Source organism: Ciconia boyciana, chromosome 5, assembly GCF_034638445.1.
Source record: "Ciconia boyciana chromosome 5, ASM3463844v1, whole genome shotgun sequence".
NCBI lineage: Eukaryota > Metazoa > Chordata > Aves > Ciconiiformes > Ciconiidae > Ciconia > Ciconia boyciana.
The window spans coordinates 2,249,434-2,275,063 of record NC_132938.1 but is presented as its reverse complement, the minus strand read 5'-3'; the positions used below and the strand labels follow the sequence as shown (position 1 = coordinate 2,275,063).

Sequence of the window (25,630 nt, the reverse complement as noted above, 5' to 3'; positions counted from 1 at the left end):
ATTACTGCTGTTCCCAACAAATAACTAACCCTATTATTCCAGCTCTGGTAGGACAACTCAGCCAGGAAAGAGTTGCAATGCTAAAACTGAAGTGCAAGCTTAAGATCCAGAAGAAAAAAAAACAATCAGTTTTAATTTTTAATGCATGTCCTTAAACCACTGAGGCTTATAATGCAGTTTATTGCCTGCCACCAGAGTTCTCCAGAAGGCTACTTTTTATGGTATATGGGTTAGTTAAAAAGTGAGAAGGTAAGTCAGGTTAGAACCTCAGTGTTTGTATTGCAAACTGTTGTTTCTCATCTTTTAGTTCTTATTAAGTCTTACGAGAAAGCTTAAGCATATGGATGCCTAGAACAGCTCAAAAAGTGAGACACTGGTCAGTTTTGGAGATGCACTTCTCAGAGAGGACAAATGGGCCTCCCTCTGTTTTATCAGGACATTTACCACATCATTGTGTATAAATTGATACTGCTTGGTATACAGAAATACTAGACAATTAGATGTGTGCACATGGGAGGGCACAGGGACAGAAGACTCTTTCTTGTTATTTATCGTGCTTAACCCAGGTTAGTCTCTAGCACAGGGTTCTTCAATTTTTCTGTCATTAATTAAACCTGTGTTTAACAGACAGATACAAAGCACACGTTACAGAACTTGGACAGCCAGGGAGAAAGAGCATTAGCAGCAGTTGTTAGCTGGGACAAAGCAGCTCCCTGCAGGGATTTCACTGCTTCACGGCAGAACGAGACAGGATTCAGCAGAGTCCTAAAGTAACCCAGCAAAATGGGCCCCACTGTTTCCTTCTCTTGATCACTAAAATCCTGGAGTCCTCACCCCACCTTTGCTCTGCTCCTGGTTGTGTGGTGAGGCCCCAGCATAGAAACTGTTCTTGAACTGTTGGATAAGTGTTTGTGGTTCAAAGTTAGCCACACTCATGCTTAGGGATACTGGTTTATTCTACAGCTTGCCAGACAGAGGAGATTCTTGGCTGATCAATGCCAGTGTGGTAAGACCACACTATCAGCTGAACAAACACTTAATGGTGAAATCCACAGCCCCCAAAGTTAACAAATTACCACCAGGACTGACAATTCTCCACTGGAGCAAAATTAAGAACAATGACTCCAGGCTTTGTTCACCACGGTTATGAAGTTAGCTGTGAATTGTATAAGCTAAATCCATCTACAGCAAGGGTACATGAGAGTAAAACCAGCAGCCTTCAGGTCAAAGAGCCTGTCAACGGAATATCTTCTTTAAATATGCTCCACGATCCCTCTGTTCTGCCCTCAAGACTGCGCAAGACCTTTTTTTTATGCTTTAATCAGGACCATGCTTCCTTGTCTTTTTTCCATACACCATGTGTAGGTACTGGAAGAATTTCAGGTTAGGTAGGGGGACTTTTTGTTCCACATTTTGCTAAGCTTGACTGCTTTGACCCTGATTAAATGCTAATATATCCCAACCACAGAGAAGTTGCAAAACAATACCACAGAATTAACATTTAGTAAATATTACTATAATGCTTGTGACCTCAAGAAAAAAAAAATCTAAAATGTTCCAGTGTAAATACTTGACCAGAACACTGACCGTTTTGTAAAGCTGTGCTTTCAGGCGGTATGAGTTGTACTCCATTTTTCTCTTCTCTTCCTCTCGCTTCTTCTGCACCTCTGGCAGCTGCTCATAGATCCTTAAGTGTAAATACAAAAAGTCAAAAATAGTAACTTGGAAGGAAGGAACTTATTGATATAAAAAAACCAAACATCCTCTGTTTTATCTTCACATTCTGTTAAAGGCTACTGGCCAACCACATCATAGAAAAATTTATTGGGGGTTTACTAGTGTCACACAGGGAAAATATGGAATACATAGCAGTTGTGATACCGGAAATTCCCACATCCCATAATGCCTTTCTCTTACAAGCAGCACCCTCCTAAAAGCAATATTTATAACATTAAAATGACCATAGAGCTGATACGATTACCCAGCTGCAAAAGGTAGAGCTTCAATATCTTCAGTACAGAATATCCCCATTGCTTTTCTGTACTGGTTATGTTGATTCCAAGTAACATGTTTATCCATCAATAGCACTATCTTTATCACAAGAATAACCTGAGTTAAGCTATTTAGGCATCTTTTCAAAATGTCAGTATTTTCAACATTCAACCATGTTGCCCTGTTTAGGTGAATGCTTTGTCTTCTCCGGTGCTGAACTTCTCCCGTACCAGAGCTAAACAGCAAGGGATGCTTTGAACTGAATAGAAGGTTACTGCTGCTCAGTACAGAGTCAGTGCGCTATTCTAGTCTGGTTTACATGCTACCATCTAAAGGAGGGAGCTGAGAGCTAGGATGGCAGTGTATTGCTCACACTGCCTTCCCCAAGTCTTCCTTTAAGATCATAAAGGTTTACTAATATCATGACAGTGGTCGCCAAGAAATACGCAGCTTCAAAAACATTTTGGTTTACGGGAGGTGGAAATGAACGATGTTCAAAAACTTCAGTCCTGTAATATTTAAAGCGAGACAGATCCTACTATAACTCCTTTCCTAACCTGCTGATTTGATAATCAGCAAATAGAAGAAAAGACTTGTTACAGATATAATAGTGCATTATACTCTTTTAGAGACTGTTTCATTCTTACGTCAGTATAATATCTTTGTGTAATTACTGTTGGCACTTCAAATATTTTTAAACACATCTATGCCTTCAACTCGTATTATCTGAAAGTACTTCAACATGCTCCATTTTGAACATTGCAAATCAATACAGCCCACCAGCCAGGAGGGGCATCTTTGACAGTTGTCTTGGTACTAATTCCAGCAGGAAAATAAGTAATACTTCAGACCGGCAAGAGAAGTGAGGGAGGCAAATGTGTATCAGTTTGCACACCCATTTGCTATTTAGTCAGTACGAGGTAGGTGTCACTTGCATGTTTCAAAGGAGAGAAGGACGAGAAGTTAGCTGGAAAACAAAGTAATAGGAAGCTGTACGATAACACATAACTAAGTAGGCAGAATCAAGAAAGCAAGGATGAAATCCAAATCTCAATACTGAATTTTATCTCCTGTCTAATTCACCAGCATCAGCTAGGGAGATCCATACACATTTGTAGCTTCTACAGTCCCCTGCACAAATGTGTTTACCAGTCCATCAGCCTTCACAGTGGAATCGATGAGCAAGCAAATACACACCCAACACCAAAAAAAAGAAGAAAGAACAGAAAAAAAACCAAACAAAACCCCTGCACTCCTTCCAGTGACCTACCTTCCTGTGTATCCCTATTTTCCTACTCTGTCTGCAGCTGCTCTTAGGAGGTCATTTTTTCTAAAAATGTCACTGCCCACATTACAGCTACAGAAAAGAGGCAATAAATCACATTGAGATGCTTACTTTACTCCTCTTATGCTTTGCTGGAAGGCAGCAGAGGGTGCTAGGTCTATGCATGTGTTACTGGATGGCGGTAGCGATACCTCCAAGATTTGGGGTTTTGCTTTACTACCATCTCACCATTCTCTAAAGGCTTTTGCCATTCTAGGGCTCCCCTCAAAGAAAGATCAAGATTTACCCCTCACAAATCATTCCACTATAAAGACGTTTAGAGCAAGAAGTGGGCAACACAGAAGTGTAGGTAAATTCACTGAAAACTGTTTTCATTACCTCTAGCTAATTAGCCATGAGAAATTCCATTTATACCCTCACAGAGAAAAAGAAAAAGCTTTTGCACTCATTATAGGTGTGGATTTCAAAAGAATGGTACAGAATAAATTACTTTTCAGCTCCAACTGAGAGCTGGAGTACAACAGCAGCAAGAACAAAAAAAAGTCACCAAGTGTGACTGCCTGAATCAGTCTCCATAGAAGTCCTGCTGACTTCGGTTATTATGAAATCAGTTTCTGAAAATATATGAGTTCAGATACATCAATCTCACAGTCCAAGTGACCCGAACCCGAGTCCTTCTACTTCAGCTAAAACATGTGGAGATGCATTCCTTGGGGAACTGCCATATTCACCACTTCTCCCACCTCTCTATTAACGCCCTAAAAATACTTTTAAATGCCAAAGGCTATTGAAATAAAACATTATTTTTGGACTCTCTCATCATATATATCAAGGGCTTTATTTTATATATTGCGTATTCCAGTAGATATTTTGTAGAATTACAGTGTAACTTTGGTGGGAAGGGACCTCTGGAGGTCACCCAGTCCAACCTCCTGCTCGAAGCAGGGCGAACTTCAAGGCTCCATCAGGTTGCTCAGGCCTCATCCTCTCAACTTGTGACTCTTTCCAAGGATGCAGGTTCTACCACCTCTGTGGGGTCACTTATCTACCCAGGTCACTTATCTACCTGGAACAAAGTTTTCTTAGCCTTACCGTTTAGATCTTTGAACCATTTCACTCTTTGGAATTGTTCTTCTCTTTTCTCTAATCAGAAAACCTAAATGGAAAATTTTGAGATAAGAGAACAGTGAACAAGTCTACTTCTCACAAAGAATACTATTGCAACAATCTGACTCCTTTATAAGTTATGGATTCTTATAGACAATAATGTTAAATAATTGTAATACTTTTATTAAAAATACACACACCCTTAAGTATAATGTGGAAATTTGTTAATTCCTATAGAACGTAAAGAGCAGAACCATAAAGGTACCTCTGTCGGACAGCATGTGACTTGCATTCCTGTAGCCCTTTCTTTTCTCCGGAGGATTAAATAGCTCTTCTCGTTCAGACTGCAGTACGCTCTGTATCCTCCTTTCCTCCATTACAAGCTTCAGATGCTTCACACGCTCTCCAGAGCGGGAGATGAAATCAGGGCGATGCACTGCAAGAGCCTCCTAAGATGGAATGACACAAAACAAAGTCTAAAGTGGCCGGAGTGACTCCCTACAGCTGGAATGGAATAATGAAAATATCTAACAACATTACCAAGGCACGGAAAAAAATCCCATCAAAGTAGTATTTGGTATAACATATAAAATCTTGTATCCTTAATGCTGGGTAGATCCTCAAAGACCTTGTTTAACAAACTATTTGTCAACAACCAGAAAATTAACTGGCCAGAAAGAAAAAAATTCGCTAAAATAATTAGCAAAAGGGACACAAAGCTCTTCTCAAAAAAGCACAGCAAAAAGTTAACAAAGTTGAGGCCATAGGATAGAAGATTCTCCAACTTATTACAATCTCCCTTGTTATCAATCAGTGGGCACATCAACATTAGCAATTTATTTTGGATCAGAAGTGGAATTTTGAAAGCAATCTCCTGATATCTCTGTTTGCCACACTGCAATTTCCATCACAGGGCAGTCTCTGAGGACATGAACAGATGCAACTGAACTTAAAGACACTTCAGAAGTGCACCTTAATTAGCACTTCCTAATTTACATTTCACTTGCTGTGGACGATCTCTTTCAAAAATATTTCTGTACACTACATCTGTATTTTTCCACAGATATTTAGAGTGATCACACCTGACCTGAAATGTACACTGTATATGCATGTGTATGTATGTACACACAGATATGCTGTTTCCACTCTATGAATTAAAGCCCATTTTAATCACATACTATGTACATCACACAGTATTATTTCTGCATGGAAGCAAGTATGACTTGACACTACCTCAGCTACATTCCCTCTAGTTCCTGAAGCCAAATGATTTAAGCCTTAAAATATTAGGTCAATTCAAACATATTAGCGTATTGTGGAAAGTCAGATTACCATAACCAAGCAGGATTGACAAATTCATTAGTTTTCTTGGTTGTTTTGGTTTGGGTTTTTTTAAGCAGGAGCGGTCTGTAACATGTTGACTTCCACTGATTAGAAAGGTGAAATAACAAAAACAAAAACAAACAAACAAAAGGGAACAAAATGTGTTTCCACAAGATTCAGCATTACTCCTGAAATTCTACCGAGATCCCAGCAGCACAGCGTGCTTTTACCTGTAGCGTAAGCTTCACGAATGGTTGCAAGGCCCTGTTCTCAGCATCTCCTTCTGGAACTGCTGGCTGAATCACGTTGCTGTGCTGCTGCTCTTGCCAGTTCTTCTCTCGGAGTGGCTCTCTCCAAGGCTTTGTGCTGGTCAATGGTTCAAACCAAGAGGGACCAGGACCAGAAAAGGAATTGGAATGGTTTTCTTTTCTAGATTCAGATTTCAAGTCTTCTGCTTGGACGAACCATGAAATTCCTGTTAAAAAGACCACAGAAGAGAAAAAAAGATTTGTAGACTATACATGTGCCTGTTTTCCATCCCCATCTATGGCCCTTCTTGCCCAAGGTTTTAGCTAAATACAATCAGTGGCCTAACACTGCAAGAAATACTCACTTCACTTTAATAAGTGGGACTCCATAGCAGACACCTTTGGCAGTTTCAAAAGAATTCCTTTGCCAAGTGTCAGAAAACCAGCAAGTGTTTATCAAACAACACTTTTGAAAAGGCACAAAATGGCTTAGTTCGCAAGTTTCTCTCTTTATAGAAAGAATAGTTATTTATCAGCAATTACACATTTTTAAGCTGCCTCTGTGCTGTCCTAAGCCCTATGGCTTTTTATAGATATTTTTGAAGATCAAATGCTTTACATCTTCCAAATGTTAAATATGTATACAAGAATTAGATTACTCACAGTTTACATACATAATGGGATTTGAATACATCAGCTAGTACTCTGAGCAGATATTCTAAATTTTCTATATTAAACCGGTATGAGAGAGAATGATTTGTCCCTACAACAATGATGACTAAGGAAATACATTTTTAAACATTTAATCATGACATTGTGAAGACTGATGCGAAATTAAAAAAAGAAAAAAAAAAAGTCAGGAGACTACACCATCAGCCAAAAAATGCAACTCTAGCTAAAAGAGGGAGACGAGTCTAGTTCTTCTGGTACCACACTCTTCCCTCAAGTACTCCTGAAAAAATACTCATTCTTTGAAGCCTCAGTACATGAAACAGTAAGTACAACGTACAGCGACCAGTTACTCAGAGCTTAACAGAACCTTTTATACCCTGAAAATCAAAGTTAAGTATCTGCATGATTCCCATCTCATTCATCTTTCCTTGCCTTACTCATCGCTTCCTATTTACTACCTTTACTGGCTAGGTTGCATCCAACAGCTTGATTGAAAATGCCATTATAATAGAGCACTAGAGAGCTCACTTGACATAGTGGTTTTGTTTAAAATTCATTGATTAAAAACAGAATAAGAACTGACTGTACTAGTGACAGACTACTTTGTGTCCTAGCTAATCCTCCTCACAGATTTTGCTTGTTGCTGTTGAGTTGTACAGCTTTTCTGGTCTGCAGAGAAAGCGTATTTTGGACTGACCTTGTGGTAAATGCAGCCTGCTCCTTTTCATCCTTTTCTCCACGAAAAAATTGCCTGGCTGTCCTTTCTGCTTACCCTTGCTTCCTGCTGCCTGATGATCTGTGACCATACCATCTGACTCTCCAAAAATACCATCAACACAATGCCAGGGTTCCTGTGGCCGTTGATTTGGCTGGCTAGATCTTGGGGTAGGAAAAGTCACACCGACATCTCGAGTGTTTTTCTTAGTTGCACTGTTCACAATCTCCAAGTCTCCTGTAGTTGAAAATGAAGCAATAACATCTTATTCCAGAGCAGCTGGAAGTATTTTAACATCAGCACATGTGACATGCATAGTTCAGGGGGCGACCCTCAATTTTTACTTTGAAGCTGAAGGATCACTTTCTTTATCTCACCTTCAAAAGGCAAAATCTTTTATATTCCCACTTCCAATTCAATGAGAGTTTACAGTGACTCCGGGTTGTTACTATATGATAATCTGAGTAAAATTAAAGTGGTGTAAACCAAATACCCCAAGCAAAACAAGCATATATATATATATATATATGGGGGGTGGGAATTAAACCTGAACCAACTATGCCTCTGGCTGGGGACCTGAGTTGGCTCTCTGAAGAGTCAGCTTCAAGTCTGCTGCTGCAAGGCACAACGGCAGGTCAACATACAGCTTTACATTTTGGACAGTGGAACTGCAGGTTCTTCTGGACCTGTTAGTTTACGCAGTGCATCCCATCCAAAACTATATTTTAGCTATAGAAGATTCGTTTGCCCACAGCACTACAAATATTTAACAGAAACACCACCACAAATATTTAACAGAAACATATAAAGTGGAAGGTGTCATTCCTTCCTAACTAACATTCAAAAAGTCACAATGCAATCCTGAAAACAAGCCATGAAAGTACTTTTCTGATTCAATCCACCTCCACATGAAAAAAAAGCAGTAATAAATCAATAATTGATATGTCTGATGAAAAAAACAAAGCCATTACTCAATCTTATGATGGGAACTTGGTGTGTAAATGAAAGCAATGAAGAAACTGATAATTGCCACCAGAAAAACCCAAATGCAGAACTGCACCAGTCCAGGATCAGCTTACGTTTTAAATAGAATATAAAATCCAAAATATTACCAAGAAGAATATGAAACACTGCAGTTGCCTTCTGAAATAGCATATGCCTACAAAATACATTCTGTGAGTAACAGATGTCTTGCGGAGAAAACAATATATTAAAAAATACAGTTAGTCCGCCTTTACTATTGAAATGCATCAGAAGCTTAGGTTAATAAACTTGTACGTAAGTGAGAAAACTGGCTACTAAAGCAGACCAAGAAAGGAAATGAAATGGCTCATTTTAATTGGAACGTAACATCTTTCTCTAAAAGCATTTGAAGTGAATTTGAAGAATGCTACTTGTACATACCCATCACCAGATACATGCAACACACTTTGGAGAACTGTTTCCAAAGAGATGAAAGGCAAAAGCAAATACAGAAATACAAGTCCGGAATTCAATAACTCACCTGCTTGGATACCTTTGTTTAGCATCCGTGTCCGTCGCTTGTTACTAAGAGCAGAGCTTGGCCCCCAAGAACTGCTGCTTGCAGAAGTTGAATCCGATGAAAGGGAGATTGCATTCTAGAAAAAAAACATGCAAAAGAACAGAAATTCCTGAAATACTAACTGAAATGAGCAGAAAGCAGGTTTTAAACAGCAAAAAAGTTAAAGTCATCACTCTTACTTGTTGTACCTTGATTCTGTTGTTATTTAGATATTTATCACAGGCCGATCAGTGTCTTTTATTGCTATGCCACACAACAGCCAGCCTTGACTTTATCCTCACGCACCAATGCATTTTCAGCATCCCATTATAGTAAGAAAAGCGAATTATGTCTGTAGGCAAGAGTTTGCCTGTGATCAGATTCTGTACAGTGCTGAGCATCCTCCAATTCATTTGTCCAAAGTTCATGGGACAATGTGGCCTGTCATGACAGACTTACAAAAAACCTTTGCTGTGGCAAGATCATTTGTTGGCTGTACTTTCATAAGACACTGCAAAGTGTGAAATATTTCTACTTTGGACAGTGGGAGAATAAACACCTAAACTGAATCCTATATTCCTACCCTCTCAAACCAAAAGCCTTTAAAGATTGCTGGGTTTGCTGGAGGGACAAACTGCCCTGAAAGATTAACATGTTGCTTTGTAAATTCACAATGAACTCCAGTTCTGTACCATTGGCATGGAAGAGCAAAGTCCTTTCAAAACATGGGAAGTTCTCACCCTGTGATCCTCATTACACAAAGTTCTCTACGCGGAGAAAATTAAACTCAATAAAAACAAGAAATAGAAGACACCTGGTAAGAGCACGGCTTAGGCAAAATACTAGTTTCACATCTTCACCATTCACACAAACAGACGTTCCAGCTGCAGGGATGTAAGCAGCACAACGTTGTTACAATAAATTAATTTAAAATTTATGACATGTTATAACTTTACAGCCATTTAAAAAGGAATATACTCTGTAAGTGTAATGCATCTAGTCCACAAGCTTTTTGGTTATATAAAATGCAGAGAAGGTTAGTGCTTTATTAACAGCAATTAACTGACAGTGCTTCCCCAGGCTTCAAATCCAACAGTGCGGCACAGATCAATCTCTGCAACTCTGCTGAATTTAATTTTTAATTATGAAACAGATATTTTTTTCCTTGATCATAGCAATTAGTATCCTATTAGTAACTCATAACACTAGCCACGACGGAAATGAACAGAGGCTTTTTTATTACCTTTTTATTGAACCTCTGCTATCACCACTTCAATGCAAAACATAATTTCATTTCAACATTAAAAGGAGGCAATTTTTACTCTCACTCATACTGGCGAGAACTGTTTTTTAGTTTCATAAAGCTATTTCAGCTCTAGTAGAGTGCACTAGACAGATGTAGTAGATACTCATCTTCTTTCAGAGAACAGAAGCAAATTTGAATGCGTGCTCAGCAAAAGGGAAGACAGTATAAAGAAAGGAAAAAAATCAAGATAACCCATTTGCATGCATATGCATATCAGCCTGCAGAAATAAATATAAGCGGCCATTCAATACTGAATATTGACCTGCATATTCCTATTTGGACTAGAATATTCAGTGCAGTGCTTTCAAAGCCCTTCAGCAATTGAATAGCACAACCTTTAGCTTTGTACCTGCTACCAGATGGCAGCTTGAAGAGTTCTTTAGAAATAACAGAAAGTGGAATAGATAAAAACCTTCTGGGATGGGTTCAGCATCTATAAATAAAAAAAGCTGTAACCAAGTTTTCTGGAAGCAGAGCTGACAATAGGCTCTCATAAAAAAACTGAGCTACAAAACGCAGCACTTGCCTGAAAGATTTGTACAGTAGTCTCTCTAGGAGTAGGGCTCCTGCTATAAATAAATATCTGTCTCTGAACCACAGATATTTGCAACTAAAAAAAAAAAAAAAACCCCACCAAAAAACAAACTCTTGATTTCTCTTCTGCCAAGCATCACAGAAATTACCAGCATTTGGATTTTAAAATTAAGTTCGCCATTTTGCCATCAATTTTCTCTCACTCCTTATTTGAGGTGGGTCATGTGTCTATATGTATTTTTAAAAAGAACACTACATCAGCAGATAAAAGACACTACTTTTGAAAGCCATGTCGATGCAACATCAAGCACAGGGACCAGTGAGCCTTTATTCTCATATAAGTATTACTGCAACCAGTTATCTCATGATTTTAACAGGCAAAAGACTAGATGTTGCTTTTAAGGTCCAAATAGACAGTGAAAGATTAGTCTTATGAATGGAATATGGAATAAAATAATCTCCTAAACACTACAACAATGCAAGAAATGTTGGATCCTAATTTCACTGTTAGATGGTCAGTGTTCTGATTAATGGTCCTAACGTTGCAAAGTTTATGACAATTTTATTTTAGCTTTAAATAAATACTATAAATAAAAATATTAATAACAATATTTTTTAAACCTTAAACCCTAAACCCTATTTCTTAGCCTTGAAAAAGCCTGTTTCTCCCCCAGACATGCATTCATTAGCTTACTTGACACACAGACTGATTTTCAGTTGTTTCTATTAAAAAAACCCCTAACTTATTTCAATGAAATCTATTAGTAACGATGACACTACCACTTTCTTCTGGTAATATGAAAAAAAGAAAGAAATATTTCTCACTTGTTCCTGTGCTTTTCAGCATTCGTGTATATTACAGAACACCAAAACTCTGTAATTTCTTACTACAATCACCAAATCCATGCCAAAGCCCCTTTCAAGAAATTAATTTTAATTTCCCCTCCAAAGGGCAATGGCCAAATTCAACTGAAGTAATCAGAAAGATTTTCTCTACTTTAAAGCAGCTTTACTCCAGACTTTTCACTTAGAATCCTTAGGGCCGAGACTTGGTCTTTTAATACGCCTAAACTGCCAAATACAGAAATTGAAGAAGCTTACAACCAACACTCAGCAAGACAAAATAATTATGACATTTAAAATAGACAAACAGTAAGAAAATTCAAATAATAATTCCAATTTTTATGAAATGGTATTTATCGTTGCCCAGAGATATTCAGGTAGAAATATGCAGTCAAAATCTACAACCTCAACTTACCACCACTGTCTTCAGGATTGCTAAAGCACAGAACCTGCAGGTAACTAGAAATCAGATACAGCAGGATCTTGCTTCCCAAGACAAATAAAGGAAAAGAAAAAAGACAAATAAAGAACAAAGGGAAAGAAAGCACAATTGATGTTTTAAGATATTTTGATCTCATCCTTATTCCTGGAAAGGCAGAGAGACTTGTTCGAGCTACTTAGATCAAAGACAGAAGCCTACCGTATAAACAAGACTCTCTGGGAAATCTTAAATGATTCTCCAAATAACAAACTCTACTACTGTATAGCAGTTTAAGAGTTCCTGTAAAGATTAGTTAAAATTGTCTTTCGGTCTAACTGACCACATACCTGGATCTCTTTCCTTTTCCTGTGCCTCTCAGAAGTAACCTTTGGATATTCTACACCCACTGCTTTGCCACTTCCCTTGGCCCACTTTTCAGAGCGGCTTTTCTGGTGGTTGATGGTACAATAAAGCTGGGAAAGTCTTGGTGACACCCGCACTCTTTCATGCCCAAAAGCCCTGATCAGCCTGGCAGTGTCAATGGTGGAAATGGAACTGCTCACCTCAGTCTGAGTAGCAGTTTCCATCTCTGTTTGGGTCACCGCATCTGATTCTGAGATGGTGGAACTGATCGTGGTGCCATGATCTCTACTAAGCCTTGTCTCTGAGGAAGTGTCACTAGGAGTTTCCAAGTACTGCTGGTGCTCCAAAATTTTATTCATGTGGCAGATGATTTTCTCTCCTGACCTATTTTTCCTGAGGTCAACAAGGTTATTTTTATCATGGGTGATATGTGGTCTTTCGTCAACACGTGTTGCATTAGGCTCTACGGTACTTTCAGACACGCTCTTTTCTGGCAGTCTTATTTTCTTCTGCTCTCTTCCCTTAATTTTCTTTTCAGAAACATTCGTTCCAGGTTTTGTTGGTATTAGTGTATGCTTAATCGGATTCTGAAGGACCCTGGCCAATCGATCAAGGCGTTCAACGAGGGACAGCTCACCATTACTCCTAAAATCATGGTGCTGGTGTCTCTTCTGGCACTCCAAAAATTTAATCCAGAGTTCATCTAAGCTACCACTGGAGTGGGTTCTCTGTCTCGGTGGCAGGTCTTTCTCCACAGCCTCATTAAGCTGAGTTGTTTGGCTACGTGGCACAGGATAATTTCTAGCCGCCTTTTGTTCTGCTTCTCTTCTGCCATGTTGAAGTAGCTCCTTTCCTGACGTTTCATTCCCCAAAGATGTGCTAACATTCAGATCCCCATTCTTGCTGTAATCTGCTTCTGCAGTGAGTGGAAAGAACTCATTTTCACCATCTTTTTTATGACAAACAGAGAAAACACATTGATGACGATGTGCTTTTTTCCGATTCTGCAAGACGGCCCTTGAGGAAGGTCTAGCATATTCAATACCAGAACTGTCTTCTGACAGCTCACTGTTAGAGAGAAAGTAGCTCTCGCACATGGGCATTGGATGATGAAGGTAGAACCGTGCAGATTTGAAGACCGAATGAGTGGTTTTTACAGACTTCAAATGATCTGTGCGTTCTAGAAGAGAAGAAAACACTTTAAATTTTTGTTTCGTTACAGGGAAGCAAGTAGCAAACAGCAAATCTTAAACAGGGTGATTTTCATCCTAACACTTTCCAATCACTTCAAAGGATTAAAAGCAGGAATCATTGTACCCATTCCCAAAATGCAACAAACTTAGAAATGAAGTTTCAGCATTATTAAAAGTAATATTTTCTACCATTTGCAACACAGAATCCAAGAGCGTATTATATCCAACTGAATCTGAAGGAGGAATCTAGATACACCACAGGTAATTACCCAGACCAAAATTTGGACGGAGTCTTTATTTATACTTATGGAAACTCACGACAGGCAGCCACAACTCATTTTGCCTCTTTTCAGACAAATGCCCAGGGAGTACGAAAGTCCCCTAAGGCTATGCCTGAACATTATCTCTTAGCTAACGCAAAAGAGCACTACATATACCAACCAATACCACTTCTGTACAGCTCCTAGAACCATCTCTGATAGCATATCAAGATCTAGTCCTGCATTGCTTTCAAGCTCAGATGACAGTTTAGGTCAAAGCAGCAGTGAAATCCGCCCCAGAATATGCTACTATCTGAAATTACAAAGGACTATATGCAGAAATCCACTTATAAACTCCTTTGTAATAGACATACATTAAGTATGCACACAGCACGTGCTAGCAGGAATATACTCCAAAATAATTCTAAAGCTGTTTGTAATATACTGAAAAAAAAAATCAAATTTTAAAAAGTAAAAATGTGTTTCATGTTATGTTCTTTGTATAATGGACTGAATTATATAATGATCCATGAAGGCAGAAAGTTCCCATCTATAGGGATTATAGATGCTAGTGCCAGAAGGATTTCCCAAGTCCCTATGCTTACTGCAAGATATTCCATGCCATTTTAGCCAAGTATGTCATTTAAGGATGCCTTATAGAGTAGTAATAGCTTTAATATAAAAAAAGAAGTCAATACAAAAAAAGAACAGTCCATTTACTAATGGTAACACCAGTGACTAGGTCATGGGAAGCTGTCAGCAAATGCATATCAAGCTCTATGAATGGCAGGAATCACACTCATATTAGTTTTTCTCTAGCTCTCCAACATTCCTCCCAAGACTGGTTTTTGTTTGTATTTTTGTTGTTTTGTTTTAAACAGTCTTGTTTCCATGATTGTGATCTACTGATGAAAACAGAACTTGAAACCAGGTCTTCCTTTCTTCATTTCAGTAAGCCTTGCCACTGATTCAGCAAAAGGGTGGCAAGTCCCACAAGGAAGCCTCCCCCTACCCCAGGAGGAAAATACCTACCTACCTTATAAAGAATCACAAGCTATGTTTCCATAAAACCTCAATTCCACATGGGAAAAAGGGATGCAAGATAAGCTCAGGAAGGGTTACGATTGCATGAATTCATACTGTTAACACTGCCTCATAAACCTTACTTTTATTTAATCACTTGTTTTCCTTACATTTTATACAACTCTTCCCTTCCCAACACAGAGACACTTCAGTGTAATGTCAAGATCATGAACAGCATAACCAGACTCAGTCTCACTAACTCTGAAATTGGAGGAATTTTTCTTTCCATACAAGGTCAATGTTTATATACTCATGTAAGAGGATTCCTCCACATCCTCCTGACAAATGAGATCCGGCTTGGGAATACCATGCAGAATTTTTGCTACTTCTGTATTTTTAAAAAGTTACCAACAAAATGGAAGGAATGCAAACAGGCAAAAAATAAAAATAACTTTATATAGAGAAACTTTTTTAAAAAAATACATAACTTGCATAATTTTAAGCTCTAGACAAGCTCTGTGGGTAGAGGTAATCTTTTATTAGACCATCTAAAAATACAGTTGAAGAAGTCAGAGAAGATTTTAGACATGCAAGTCTCTTCAGAAAGCTTGCTTAAATTTCCAACTGTACCAGCTGGTTTAACAAAAGATCATTTCTACTTACAGTTCTTTTCTTGCCTGTGTCTTTAGACCGTCACAGCTACAGAAAAATACCATTAGATAATTTTATATTAACACTTATGTTCTCCTTTCATTTTTATCCAGGCTATTCAGAGAGACAGGTATCCATTGATCTCTGCTCCGACATGGTATTTTGTTTGTTACTGCAGGTTCTTGTTCAGAGAGCTCACATCTATACACGCACTCTTTCTTCAGCTCTACCGCCATGACCCAACGGTCTTCTTCCGAGTTACCCGCAGTGAATGAAGAAAAGCATTTTTCTATATTACTCCACTTGTTTCCGTATCCTTGCATTTTATAAATGCTCACAGACAATTATTTCTTCCACTAGAAAAACTAGGTTAAGACAACATTGTCTTTATTGTTGCACTAATTCAACTATTGGTCCTATCTACACCTACCAAAAAAGTAAAATGAACAAAAAATAATGAAGCTCATTGTCTTATGCAACCATTTTAAATTATCTTCTGGAAATACCAAAATCTCTCCATTCTGAAGAGAAAACCTTCAAAGAAAATCTCTTCTAAAGTGAAGAACTAAAATCATCAGAAGGAATCCCTATCAATATATCAGCGCAGCTCTGTGGGGTGACCTTACCCCAGGCATATTGAGCTGCCTGCTTAAAAAGGACAGCAATAATCACACTGAGGTACTCCATAAAAATCTGTTTCATTATATGTCTTCATGTAACAAGTTTATGTGATACTAAGAAAAATAAATGGGCTCCCAAAAACCCTATATATGCAACTGCCTAGAAGAGAGCAGGAACTCTCTAATTCAGAATCCATTACGCTGTTCATATGTCTCAGGTCCCATCCCTCATTAACAGCCACAATTATATTACCTCCTTGCAATTTGCTCACTCTTTGTTTAATATTGCACATGTTGCAAAATACTGTCCTGTGCAATAAACAACTTCCCTGAGGAATTAATAGCTGCATTTAGGAGATGGCAACCACTCAGCAATTTTCTGTTTACAGCTACTTCTGTCCACAAACAAGATGCAATTCTCAAACACAACAAAAATCCTCATCCCTACTCAGACTCAAGGAAGTTTATCAGCCGCTCAAAATCACAGAATGAGGAGGAGTGTCAAAAGGAGTGTCCATCAGGACTAATTTTAGCTACTGTCATGAGATACAGTGTCAAAATCATCAGTTAGCACAGCGTAATTTCATTTTGTCAGCATTCTCAAAAAATAAAGCCTTAAAGTAGGCTACTATCGTAGTAAACCCTGACCTTCATCCCTCAGGAGTACCATCCAACGAGGTTAATGGAGAGGAGGAAGAAAGAGACATCAGTCAAATCAAATGAAAATTCAGTTAAATACCAACATTACAGAGATACTTTACATGACATTGCAAGACATCAGTGTATTTGTGGGCAGGAACACAACCCCAACCCAATATACAGAGCCATCCCACCTGCTTTTATTTACCAGGGGATTTCTGTCATTTTCTACACAGGCATCCTTTCTACACTTCAAGACAACTTTGCACTTCACAAACTTAAGAGTGCCTTAAAAAAAAAAAAAAAAACCACACAACACAAAACCCAAAAAAACCTAAACCCACCGAACCCAAAAAAAAAAAAAAAATCTTACAAAGGCTCCAATAAGCACTGGGGCCACTGGAATGCTAGCAAATACTGATGTCCAAGTATTTGGGCAGTGAGGGAGAAGCAGAAAGATAAGGAAGAGAAAAATGAGTCAAATTCAGCATCTTCAGGCAGACTATCAGCAATATCATGAGACCAGAAATCATGGATCCTGAAACGTAATTCGTTTGCTCTACTTTCTTTCATGTTTATGAAAACACATGTAAAATTAAACACACACTATAACTACCTGGGAAAGCTTCCAGTGGGATCATTTGCTCCTCAGCCCAGGCTAGCCTGGGCTTGGCCCTCTTACTGTAGATTCCTTCTTTATGCCTTATAGCCGTACTGTCTAGAGGATTATCATTCCTTAAACCAAGCATGTTCACCGGAAACCTTGGAGGAAGAGCATCATTTGACCCTGCAGAGAAAGAGAGGAATAACTATGAGGAAAAAGAAGAAGAAGGAAAAATATATACAGAAATCTCACAACAAAGACAATGTCTGAAAGAAAGCCTATTATCCAAGTATTAGTATCAGTATATTCACCAACCAACAATCATGATCCCTAATGAGCAGTTCTAGTGACTAACACAGCAGCAGTAGGTATTGCACCACATTGTTTTCCATGATCGTTGGTGACAAAGTTCTTCCCCGAGAGGTAGATAATTTTTACCTATTCTACGAATGAGCAGAGAAGAATACAAGAAAATGAGCATTAGACAAGTCTGCTAGGAAGCCAGACACAGGACTTGGAATGTCCAGACTCCCTCCTGCTCACATTAAAATTCCAGACATTTTCACTGACTGATGTAAATATCTGTTTTCCAAGCTCAGAATAGCAATGGAGAAAAACTGGAAGACTAGAGTAGGTCTGTATAACCTCTAAACAAGAACTCAAGACAACAGCAGCAGAGGTCTCACTATCATATCGCTGTCTCCTAACGTTAGAAACCTAAAATGGCCCCTAACTGATTTATCATCCTTGTCAACACCACCTGGTTACATCCAGCGGACTTAACTCAATTTCCTTCAGCTACTACTTGTGAGCTAAGAATCCTAGCTGCAGCAGGGAGTTTAAAAAACAAAACTTATTTTTTAATTCTGCTGTACATTTTCTAGAACCTTGCACTGCCTCATATGCATATTGAATTTTTATATCTAGCATCATCGTTTCTGAAAAACAACAGACTCGCATCACATTTCTCTCTCTCATTTTGACCATATTACAGCAGACAGTCTGGAAAAAGGTAATGATTGGAGGCACACAAACAATTACAAGCACAATTTGTGGCTATGACGACTAACCTGCGCACTTACTGTCACTGTTGTATCAACCTACTTCCCTAGGGCACATCTGTTAGGAACTGGACATCTCTGTAATGTTAGTGTTGTCTACAAATAACTTTGGATGTCAAAAAGTTCTGACTGAAAACAACCTGCAAATAAGACCTATAATGCTTAAGTGATGTGTTCTTTACGTATAGGAGAGAACTGAAAAATAACAGCAGGCAAAGCAAAAGAAGTTGATGAATCACAGAGCATCCTTTGCCCTGGTAAATGAGAGATGTTTTTTACTGGGAGATGGGAGGATGTGGGAAAGAGGTGAATATATGTTTTAAACCACAGTTACAAATTACATTGTTTATAGAAAGGCTTTCTACACTGGAATTCCCTAGCATGGAGGAAAGAAATTCAGTACTGAGAAAGCTATTATCTGAAATGTGTGTTGTATTACGCAGATATTTCAGAATGCACACATACCAAATTAATAAAAAAAGGGGGAGAACGTACATAAATAAGGGAACTAAAAAGAAGAAGAACTGGCAGAGATATGAGAGACTCCAAACTGAATAGTAATTCCCAGAGGAAAGTAAAGAATTATCAAGCTGTAAAACATTGAGCCTTGTTTCTTTTCACTGCCAGAATGGAGTACTAACATCCCTTTCATCAAAGAAATTGAAACCATAGCCTTCAGTCAGGACTCATACATCTTTGTGTTATAAAGTGGTGTGAACATGAACAAAGACATTTTTCTATTAAAATCAATGCACTTACTCTAAACTGGTAGGACAGAAGACTTCTGAGCTCAACTGAGACAATTCTGCATATGAAATAGATATATTTCGATCCATGAACTACAACCATCGTTTTGCATTTGGAAGACCTAAGATAAGTAAGTACCTGAGTGAGAGCTCTCAACACTGGTTTCTGACCCAACTGGAGAAATTTTGGATCCTGCTTTTAGATAAGGAACATAATACATTCCAGTACTTCCAGAAGGTTTATATGGCAGCAATAAGGGCTGATCTATGGGGATGGAAGGCAAAGCAATTAACAGAAGTCAGGCTTTAATCCTTTAATGCGACTGAAGATAAAAGCAACAAATCAGGACCCAAGGAGACTGCTGAAGATGTTCACTGTGGTAAATCAGGAGAAATACCCTTTTCTTTAGGAAAATAAATTGCAATTATTAATTATTTAATTTAATTATTTAATACCCACCCAATGGTTAGAAGGTTGACTGTCGCTTAGCTAGAAAAAAGAGCTTACTTACCTATTCAACATTAAATTTGTGACTAGGGTGACAAACACTGACTTTAAAAATAACAACTCACATACCCACACAGCTCCCAGTTGATCCATGTTTAATGAAATAATTTTAAATGAGCATGGATATATGTCTCTCAAGTCAATGAAAGCAGTATGCTGTCATAACAGAATTCCAGCAAATGTTTGCACCAGAACATCACTGACTTCTAATAGCAAAGAGAAGAGGTGATCAGATAGCTGAAATATTTTTTGCACTCTGATGTGATGAAAGAATCTGCTCTCTCAACTCATACTATTTTAAACACCTTGAGAATAGAGATACAAAGCCCAGAGCCCAGGAAAAATCATGAAAACCACACAAGCCTGCACACATCAGTAGTATAAAACACCACTGTGGGAAACCACTGTGCAACATCCACATTTCTCTGTCAACAGATTTAAAAGCCCTCCACATTTTCTGTTTTATTCTATGGAAAATAGTGACATGCATATTCTCCTCTTAGTTTTGTACTACCTTAACTAGAGAGTAAATCAATAATTAGATATATCTCTTGATACACTCTCAGCAGTGAACCACATCAAATTATCTAGAGACAAATGTCAGAAAATTTCCCTGAACCAGACTTACGCACAACAAATTCAGTTCCAGATAAACCTGAACTGAATCACAACTGTATTGATACAACTCCCTACCCACAAGACTGCAGAGCCCAGGTTTAAGGGTTGGGTTTTTTCCCCTATATAAGCAGCTTTAAATATCAAAATTATCTCAAGAATGTTACCTCCACAAAAAACCTGGGTTTGTTTTTGTTTTTTAATACCTATACCACCTCGAACTTGAATAGACGAAAGTCTACGTATACATATAAGACACTAATTTGCTCACCACCCTGCCTTGGGAAAAAGGAAATCTTGTTAAGAGATGAAGCTGTATTGTTGGGAAGCTCATGTGCTTTCTGGAGAGATGACTGGTGGACAGCATTTTCACTGTCTTGTGAATTAACATAAATTTCTGCTGAAAAGGTTGTTTTTTCAGGACTTTCTGTTGTTATCTGAGTGGTAGCATCAGAAGTACTTTTCCCAGTTTTTGCAGGAACTACAGAGTTGAAGATATTCTTCAGACTACATCCCCCTGAACCCAGAACAGTGACTTGTGGTCTCTCACTGTTTTGCAGAGGCAGCTCTTGCCCTGCCGTGGTTGTAACAGAGGAAAGCACTAGGCAGGGATCTGCTGAAGACACTGGCACTGGGAAAGATGAAGATCTTTGATCTTCTGGAATAAAGTCAGCAGCTGATAATTTAGAAACAGCTTCTATTAAAGTTTCTGGAGTTTTTAAAGACACTGATTGAGTATTGACTTCAGGTTTATCCCATGATCTCATCTCATTTTCAGTATTCAAGTTACCACGCAGCTCCGATTTATTACACTTTGAGGAAAGAGTTATGTGGACACAAGACAGTGCTTTCTTAGTTGGTGATGAAGGAGATACAGACGTGGTGGATAAAATCTCATCTGTAGATGAATGGTGAGACATACCGATTTGCTCTCTCGCAACCTCTTTCTGAATGAGAGGTACTTCATCAGAGGGACGTTTCTTCTCTTCTGCCAACAACTTAATATGGCCCTTCAGCAAATCAGTTTGTAGAGCTGGACCTGGACCTTCTAAGCTCTCGTACAATTGGATGTGGCCAGGTGGGCTGCTTTTCTCCTGCTGATAAGAGCTTATAGAAGGGGGTTCATTAAATCTATTCGTTTCTTGACTGAATCTTATATCACAGTCAAGCCCCATGAGTCTGGCACTATGCCTGCCCAATTCAGTCACATCTTGAGGCAGAACATCAGAATTTTTTGCACTAAGGGTCTGTCTTTTATCAGCATGGATGCTTACAGAATTCTGATCTGACAAACAGTCTGTTTCTTGATAAGCTCCAACTCTGTTACTGTCAGCAGAGACATGATGAAACCTGTCTTTCTCAGCAATATAAGAAATCTCATTAAACACTGAGCCAGCAAGCATTGGACTTGGAGGACAGGCCTTAGATCTTTCCCAGTGTTGTTTGTCATGGCTCTGTTCCTCAGTGCTAGCAGAGTCAACCTCCAAGGGCATTATCCCATCAAGACCATCTCTAGTAAGACTGCTGTTGAGTGCCATGGGAGTCAATGGTGACTGCAAACGTTTTCGGGATGAAAAGGTGATAGAAGTAATTTGCTTAGCCATATCTTCAGAACACTTTTCCATAGACAGCCTCTTCTGAGCTGGTAAATGGACTTCTGTTTGTATATCGGAAGCAGCTGCAGACCTCATTGCACATGTGTCCCATTCCTTCTGCAATGGTGGATGAAGTTCAACAACAGCATCAGAATGACTAGTTGCAACTGTTTGATGTTGGCTGCAGATAGGTGTTTGAACGGTGCTCAAACATTTAAACTGCATATCCTTCAGCAGGCAACAATCGGAAGGATCAGCTCTATATAATGGCACAGCTTGTCGTAAGCTTGACTCTAAAAGCTCCTTAGTCCTGACGGCTTGTGTGTGTTTGTCAGTTTGAAGCCTTTTATCACTTGGAGCTTTGAAATCCTCTATGTCCTCCTGTTCCTGATTATGGCTATACTCAGAAGCAGCTTCCAAACCACATACCCGTGGATCCTGAAAAATACAGAATAATTCACATAGGTTATGTGGATAACTTCCCACCCTCACCAAAATGGATTGCAGAACTCAAAGAAAGACTAGTGCTGTCAATAATCAAGAGTCTGTCATCATGAATGAGCATAAGCTTTCTCTGGAACTCATCTGTTAATGGAACTAATTAAAAATTTTTCTTATTTTAAGTGCCAACAAATTAGCTAACATGGTTTTGATGCTGTAACAAACAGCAGCAGCAACATCTATAATAGAACCCTTTAGTTTCGTGAACTATAAAGTTGTAACTCTGTTAAATAGGCTAAGTTGTAAATACCGCTTCAACATCACTCCACTCACTGGAAAACAAGAATAAAACTTTCTTCCTTTCTATCAGTTGGCTTGATGCACAGCTGGGCATTTGTCATAAACCCAGTTCATAACATACTAGGAATAATGACTATCTTTTGAATGAATATTCACTATCTAAATTCACTGTCTAAGTTTAAAGGGATTTAGAGACACACACACACACACACTGCTAAATCCTTGTGATTTCAGTGATAATTTTATTAATTAAAAAGATAGCCAATTAGCCACACAAAATCACATAAACACTTAGGTTGGATGAGACCTCTGGAAGTCTCTAGTCTGACCTCTTGCTCAAAGTAGGGCTAACTTCAACATTGGAACATGTTGCTCAGGGCCTCGTCCCATCAAGTTTCGAAAATCTCCAAGGATGGAGATCTTGTATACAACTTAACTACTTGTGATCTGTAAATTACTGATGAAAAGCATCCCTTCACAGCTCCATGGAAAAACAAAAGAATGCAGAAACCCCTGTTTACTTCCAGTTATAAGTACTCAAACCATAACCAAGTATGTAACGTTAAGTTCTGGTGACCTCCAAGAAATCAGGTAGCAGACACACACGAACACTCTTCTGGTTTGGACCAGAGTCCAAACAAACCCCACACTATCAAAGCACTACATTACATGACATTTTAGGGTTACAGGGGTAGTTCTGCATCTGACATTTTGCTATGCCATAACTATCACTGTATGAAACAGAACTTGATATCAAAGGTTTTCCCTTGCACTTGAGTTGTTTGACTCAAGCGTTTATGAAGCAGAACTAAAATGAAAGGAACTCAGTTACATGGGAACAAGTGGGAAGAAAAGAAAGCTGTTCTTTACAAAGCATGAGAAAATATTTAATTAGAAAAGCTTTAACTTTCTGTAATTGATATTTCACTTTTCCCCTAAAACAAGTATGCCAATTTCCCTCTTGCACAAGAGCTGTAATAAATCTTTTTATTTTTATGGTCACTGCCCACTGCTGACAATAATTAAAAAATGACTGAAAATAATCAGAGGTTTGATTTGCTCTTTAAGGTAAATGATAACTTGTAAAAACTTTCCAGTTCTCAGGTGCAGATCATTTTCATTCTCCCATCAAAACAGTCATGTTTGCCACAAATACTACTTTTTTGTTTGCAAAGCTGGTGACAATGCTGCAAAAAGGAGAAGGTATTCCTAGCAACAGATAAGAGACCAATCCCACCAAAAACAAGGAAGTTCACTGTCAGTTGCCTTTGCTCATAAAAACTGTTTAAAAATAAGTTACATTTACACCTTTGTCTCACAATGCAAATTGTCCCACATCTCTATCACCCCCCAGCGTCACAGCCGCTATATTTAGGACTCTGCTATTTGACTACACGTATTCAGGCATCTCTGGCATGTATTTTACACAACAGTATGAAATGCTGTGTCTTAAATTACCTGCCTGTGGTCATTTAGGAAGCTGAAACTAATAATTTACTTTAGTACTAACTTCTGTCCTGGTTTCTTTGCCTGATTTTACTAACTATTCCCATTTTCAGCATGCTCTCCAGTCCTCATTGCTTCATCTTCTCCTGTACCTCAAGCCCCATTCCACCACCAAGAAAAAGTCCCAATAGCAATAATCAACAGCAATTTATCATATCAGGGAAATAAAATTCAAGCAACATATGCTATAGCCCCTCAGCAGAATCAGACAAAAAAAATCCCCACCCTACTCTCTGAGCATACTCATCAGACAGTGTTGCCTTTCAGCTGGCCATTAATGAGGCAGATTACTGACACTGCAGTTAACTGGAAAATTCCCAGGGTTACAGCTCCTGCTCGCTAAGGAACCTACACCTTCTTCTGGCATCTCAAAATGTAACCTGATTTCTCGACACACCTTTTACAGACAAAGCACTAAATATACTATCCAGAGATAAAAGGTATGAAGGGTTCAGCAAATGGCTCTAGTTACTTGCCAAGCAAAGTAGAAATAAATGTGCCTGAATACTCAATGAAGTTTGGATATTCCAAATTCTTCTTTCAACTCATTACAAACAGCAGATACCAACAAGGCACGTTTGTTGTCTTGCAGAGGTCTACCAAGATCAACAAGACAGACAAACAAAACGTGATCCTCTCCCTCTGACTGGCTCACCACCTTCATTTCCCTACTTTCTGCAAGTCCCTGTGCACTTGGAGGGACCAGGAGGCTGGGATGGACAGGACCTTTGCTTCCAAGACTTTTCTCATCACAGCAGAAGCTCCCAAATACTGACAGTTGATCTTTGCAGCAACTTACCTGACTGGTGTAGGGAGAAGGTAGTTTGGAAGAAAAGAAACACAAATACCTCTAGATTAAAGATCACACTACAAACAAGTGAATAAAACATCACACTCCCAGATGCATGCACAAAACCTGTTACTCTAAGAGCACAAAGAGAAAGCCTTGCAAGTACAAATGGGAAAACCTTAAGTTACCACTCACAGTAATTTATTGCTGTCAGCATTGATCAAAAAACTGCAAAAGATTTTGCCCTGAAGCAAATTAAGGCAACTACTCACCTGGTCTGTTAACACTGCACCTCCAACGAGGGGCAATACCAAAACAACTGAAACACTAACCTTTGGAAGTAGCTCTATCAATTCTAGAGAAATGAACATTTACCTACACACTGAGCTTCCCCTCACTTAGATACACACTAACTAAAATAGGTATCATACAGTTAGTCCCATTCCTGACACAAAATACCACACCACACTTCACACAACATGCTAGAAAGCAGCTCCCTCTTACATTTTTTCACCCTGGTTCTTTTTGACAGGTCAGTTTAGCGTCAGAGGCAGTATCATGGTTAGTGAACACTGGAAACGGACAAGATAAAAGACAAATAATTTCATCAGCATCCAAACCTTACATCAAAATCATTAGAGCTCACGTTAGTGTATGTGAAACTAGAGGCCACCAACCTCCTGCAGAGAGAATTTAAGTGTGGACATCATTTTATTCATTTATCAGTATCTGCACTTCCTTAATTTA

The 25,630-nt window shown here is 38.7% G+C and overlaps 1 protein-coding gene across 7 annotated transcripts in view; it reads right to left on the bottom strand.

The window, feature by feature from the left end:
* ALMS1 (ALMS1 centrosome and basal body associated protein) overlaps positions 1–25,630 on the bottom strand; it is a 72,586-nt gene that overhangs the window by 4,614 nt on the left and 42,342 nt on the right. For 2 of the 7 annotated variants that reach the window (XM_072861665.1, XM_072861668.1), the window contains exons 9-18: positions 20,523–22,284; positions 19,268–19,393; positions 17,334–17,504; positions 12,316–13,511; positions 8,847–8,961; positions 7,325–7,579; positions 5,938–6,182; positions 4,650–4,833; positions 4,370–4,433; positions 1,588–1,687 (exon numbers count right to left, since the gene is read on the bottom strand). In XM_072861665.1, coding sequence (XP_072717766.1) covers positions 1,588–1,687; positions 4,370–4,433; positions 4,650–4,833; positions 5,938–6,182; positions 7,325–7,579; positions 8,847–8,961; positions 12,316–13,511; positions 17,334–17,504; positions 19,268–19,393; positions 20,523–22,284 — 4,218 coding nt within the window. The remainder of the gene's footprint in view (positions 1–1,587; positions 1,688–4,369; positions 4,434–4,649; positions 4,834–5,937; positions 6,183–7,324; positions 7,580–8,846; positions 8,962–12,315; positions 13,512–17,333; positions 17,505–19,267; positions 19,394–20,522; positions 22,285–25,630) is intronic. The other 5 variants (XM_072861666.1, XM_072861669.1, XM_072861670.1 and 2 more) reach the window with 5 other exon arrangements.